The sequence below is a fragment of the Juglans microcarpa x Juglans regia genome, chromosome 5S (genome assembly GCF_004785595.1).
Source record: "Juglans microcarpa x Juglans regia isolate MS1-56 chromosome 5S, Jm3101_v1.0, whole genome shotgun sequence".
Classification (NCBI taxonomy): Eukaryota; Viridiplantae; Streptophyta; class Magnoliopsida; order Fagales; family Juglandaceae; genus Juglans; species Juglans microcarpa x Juglans regia.
The window spans coordinates 19053547-19057967 of record NC_054603.1 but is presented as its reverse complement, the minus strand read 5'-3'; the positions used below and the strand labels follow the sequence as shown (position 1 = coordinate 19057967).

The window sequence follows — 4421 nt, the reverse complement described above, 5'->3', positions numbered from 1 at the left end:
ATTATTAATATTTTTCCGATCTAACCTATTACATCAAGCTACATCGGTTCGTAGACGTGCCTAAAACATATATTTCTCTTTAAAGAAAATTCCCATAATAAACTTTGGTGCCATGCATGCATCCTCCTAATTCCAGTACTCAATATTCCATTTTATTAATATATATGGCAACCATGATTCGTTTGACTTTATAATATCGTTTGCTCGATTGACGGAATAAAACATATCTAAGACGTGTTGATCAAGGCCTGTTGATCCAACGTCGGAAATCGAATTGCATTTGACTATACAAGTATAACTAAGACGTGTTGATGAAGCCCAGACCGGACCTCGAGTGAGCTAATTAATTAATTTCTCTTTATCTATGGAAATCATTATCACATGAAAAGTTAAAAACGTGTTTGACTTAATTCTATGACAGTAGTACGAAGCAATATTCGCAACTATTAACAGGGTTGAGGTCTCTGCAAGTCGAACTATTGAGCTATATCCGCACGTACAGCTAGCTAGCTAGAGATGGTGAAGACTAATTCGGATGGTGAACAGATGCCTGCGAGAAGAAGGGTTTGGAGTCCTGCAGAAGGCCAGAAGTTGAAAGCTTATATTAAGCGATATGGCATTTGGAATTGGTGTCGGATGCCAGAAGCTGCCGGTAGGAATTGTCATTCGTGCATGCGGTATGGTACTGTTTATATATACTTTGATTCACCTAATTTTTCTTGCTTTTATTTCTACTTTTCTTTTAGGTTTGGCACGATCTGGGAAAAGTTGCAGGCTCCGTTGGATGAATTACCTCAGGCCTGACATTAAGCGAGGAAACTTCAGCCAGGAAGAAGACGAAACTATACTCAAATGGCATGAACTGCTGGGAAACCGGTGAGTACTTACAACAAATTCTATACAGAAGATTTACCGGCGATCGGAAAACAAATGTTCTTTAAATGCACATACGTTGCTATTCCATAAAGCAAAATTCATATTTACGTGAAAAATATCGTTTTCAATCAAATTATTTGATGGGATATTGATTCAGATGAATGGATATTTGGAACAAGTGGACTTGCATGCTACAAGAAAAAACCTATTATTTCTCTTTCGTTTTTCATGCATGGTCAGTACTTCAAAGTTAAAATGCATGCATGCTAGCTCGTTCATATGCACGTTTTAGCAGACGGATGTTTAGTACGCACTGTTATAAGTTGCATCATAACGTAGTACTCGATCGTATCAGTCTGCAAGGTTTTTTTAGTATCACTTCGAAGTTAACAATAATTAATTCATTACATTTTTAGATCTTAAAAATACCCACGAGTTTTTTTAACAAATATGAATAATCGATCATTAATGCATCGCTCTTATTTGGGTAGGAGTAAACACCAGGATACAAAGCTCAACAAAATCAAATGGAACATTAGCTGTGTACAAACCACGAACCATACGCAACAAATTAGAATCAGACACAAATCTCTATGGCAGGAATCTTTGACTTTAGGCATAAAAGCAATCCATCCCAAATAGCTCTAATTTTACAAATGATAATCCTTTTATGAGATGGCCTAAGGATGCCATGATTTGAGGTCTACTATTTAGAAAATCCAGGGTTGTATATTAGCTACAACTTCGCTTCTATTTTCGTATATATGATTTCAGTCTTCAGATAGTGTTAAAAGCAAGATTTTATAAGCATGCCATGATGACGGGCAAAGGCGACTGAGCTCTCTCTCTCTCTCTCTCTCTCTCTCTCTCTCTCCATGGTAGATGAAAGGCAAAAGCTTTCAAACTTCTGTTAAACCCAGATGTTGAAGATACTTTAGAATCATTTTAGAGCATCAAATAGTGAATAAAGTAAAACTCGGATGATCTTCTAAGTACAGTACTCGAGTGTAATGTCCTAATTGTCGTTAATTTATTTCAGATGGTCTGCAATTGCTGCAAAGCTTCCTGGAAGAACTGACAACGAAATAAAAAATTACTGGCACGCGCACTTGAAAATGCCCAGTAAGATCAACACTTCGTCGTCAATGACTTTATCAGAAATGGTGAAATCATCCGAGGTTGAAGTTAACAAGAATGATTCTTCTGGGATTCAAGATCTCCTACTTTGCGATGCCCCAATTTTGCCAAACATGGATGTCACTAAAGGTATACCGATGTCAATACAAATGCCCATTAATGATATCTCTTCTTCACGCACTGATCCAGCCGTTGAAATTGTCCAACATATAGAGGAGAATTTCAGTGCATCTGAAACATCTGATCAAAATGTCTTAAGTATATGGGAGCAGCCATTTTCGTTTCAGGACATGCGCATATTGGAAACAGACCCTGAATTTATGGTTCCAACTACTGCGATGTGGCTCGAAGAGCCCATGTATCCATATGTTTACCCTGATACTGGCTACGATTTATGGATCGATTGATCAATGCAAGCAGAAATGCATGGGATGTGCATGATTGGACGTATCTTTCAAGACTACAGGTTTTGAGCTAGAGGAACTCGTGTGATCTATTGTCTTCAAATACATTCGATGCATTTTAGTTTGTGAATAAGCAATATGCATTTGGATCATTACTAGTGTTTAATTCGTAAGTAGCGTCGCTCAAGTACAAAACAACTTTTTAACAAACAACGAATGGGGAAAAAGCATGGATAGACATGCTCGAGATGTGCAAATTATTTATAGCCATTGAAACCATCGCCATTGCGGCCTGTTTCTAATTTATAGCCATTGGGCGCCCTTGTTTCCTCGGGTATGACTGGTCCTTGGACATTGGCATATTGACAGTCCCACATGGTGTAAATTCTTATCTATTGAGGCCTCCTCGACAAGGTTTCTCGCATCGACAAAATTAAGGAGATTAATTCCCTCCATGCACACAGGGTTCGTCCTTGACTGAGGCCTCCCGGCCGGTTAGGGCACTTGAGCATGCTGAGGGTAAACCCTTGGCTAAGGCCTCCTTGACAATTAGGATCCTCGCGAGGTAGCATTCACTATAAGAGATTTGACTTTTAGGGATGAAATTTGTTAGGAACGAATTAAATTTCATCTTCAAAAGTTATTTTTGGAGACGAAATTCTAAAAATGCCTGAACTACTAAATTTGTTCGAACGGATAAATATCCTTTCGAACAAAATATTTTGTGACGAACAAAATTGTCTCAAAAAAGAAAAACCGTTCAAACGGAACAAAATAAATTTGAGCATGGAATTAATATATGTTCGAATAGTATATAATCTCTTCGAATAATAATAATGGTGGGAAATTAATTTAGTTTTCCTGAAGAAAGTTAATAACCGTTCGAACTTAAATTTATTTGTTTATCATCATTAATTTGTGCATATATTTTTTCCATTAAAGTAATTAATATTTTTCCATTAATTTGTTATCATTTTCAAAATATAAAAATGTGTCTATATTATATATTATGATTTTTGGTGAGTTAAAATATTTATAAATTCATTAATTAATTTTATGTAATTAATTTCAAAACTTTATAGTGATTTCTTTTATGTTAAATTTATATAAACATAAATTTAAAGATAGTATCATTTTTTATATTATCATGAACGGCAAATAAAATGAAAAAGATAAATAAGATAGCAAACACGAAAATAAAAAACCATACATTAATTACATTCCAAATATATAATGTTCAATACAACATAGAAAAGTAAAATAATAAGTAAAATGATCTATTTGCTAAGTAGATCAACATCCTCTTGTAACATTGTAATACGTCCTTCTAGATCCCTAAGCTTCTCCATGATGGGCTCAACGAACTCCATAAATAGAGCTCGTACCTGATTCAAAGTAGCCCTAGGAGGTTGTCTCTCAACAGCTGCAGTACTACTAGTAGCTGAATCTGATGGTGTGGCACTAGGTTGTTCTGGTGCAGTCTTCCGCAAGTGCCCATTGTTCTTGCTTAATGTGATCCTATTAAGGGGCCCATCTGTGGCGACCTCCGCTCAATCACAGACACTGTAACCCCCGATCGGAGTAGAATGTTAGATATCAATAGTGCAAATGGTATACTACCTCCACTGGAATAGCGTAACTCCGATTGAATGTAGAGGAAGAAATACAATGCCAGATCAATCAGGTTCCCCTTTGCTATTCGCAACAAAAATCTGGCTCGATCGATCTCGAAATCAGTCTTATGTTTTTTCGGATCGATGTTATAGCCAACAATCAAATTAAACATTCTGGAAAATGCTATACAATCTGCATGTCAGATCACCTTGCTCCAATCATTTTGAGGAGCCAAAGGGTCCCACACTAGCTCATGGACTAGATCTTCTGTGAGACCATCATCAGGTAGATCCCCATCCTCACTACCATCCAAACTAGCATTCGGCGCTAGCATTGAGGATGTGGCTGGTGTGTGGAAATCAGATGGTGCAGCCGCTAGTCCCGGTGTAG

At 37.0% G+C, this 4421-nt stretch overlaps 1 protein-coding gene across 1 annotated transcript; it reads left to right on the top strand.

Moving 5' to 3' along the window:
- The first annotated feature begins 516 nt into the window (after positions 1 to 516).
- LOC121267168 (transcription factor MYB23-like) lies at positions 517 to 2420 on the top strand. The gene is made up of 3 exons (XM_041171030.1): positions 517 to 652; positions 747 to 876; positions 1916 to 2420. The coding sequence occupies exons 1-3, from the start codon at positions 517 to 519 to the stop codon at positions 2418 to 2420; spliced, it is 771 nt and encodes a 256-aa protein (XP_041026964.1).
- The last annotated feature ends 2001 nt before the right edge of the window (positions 2421 to 4421 follow it).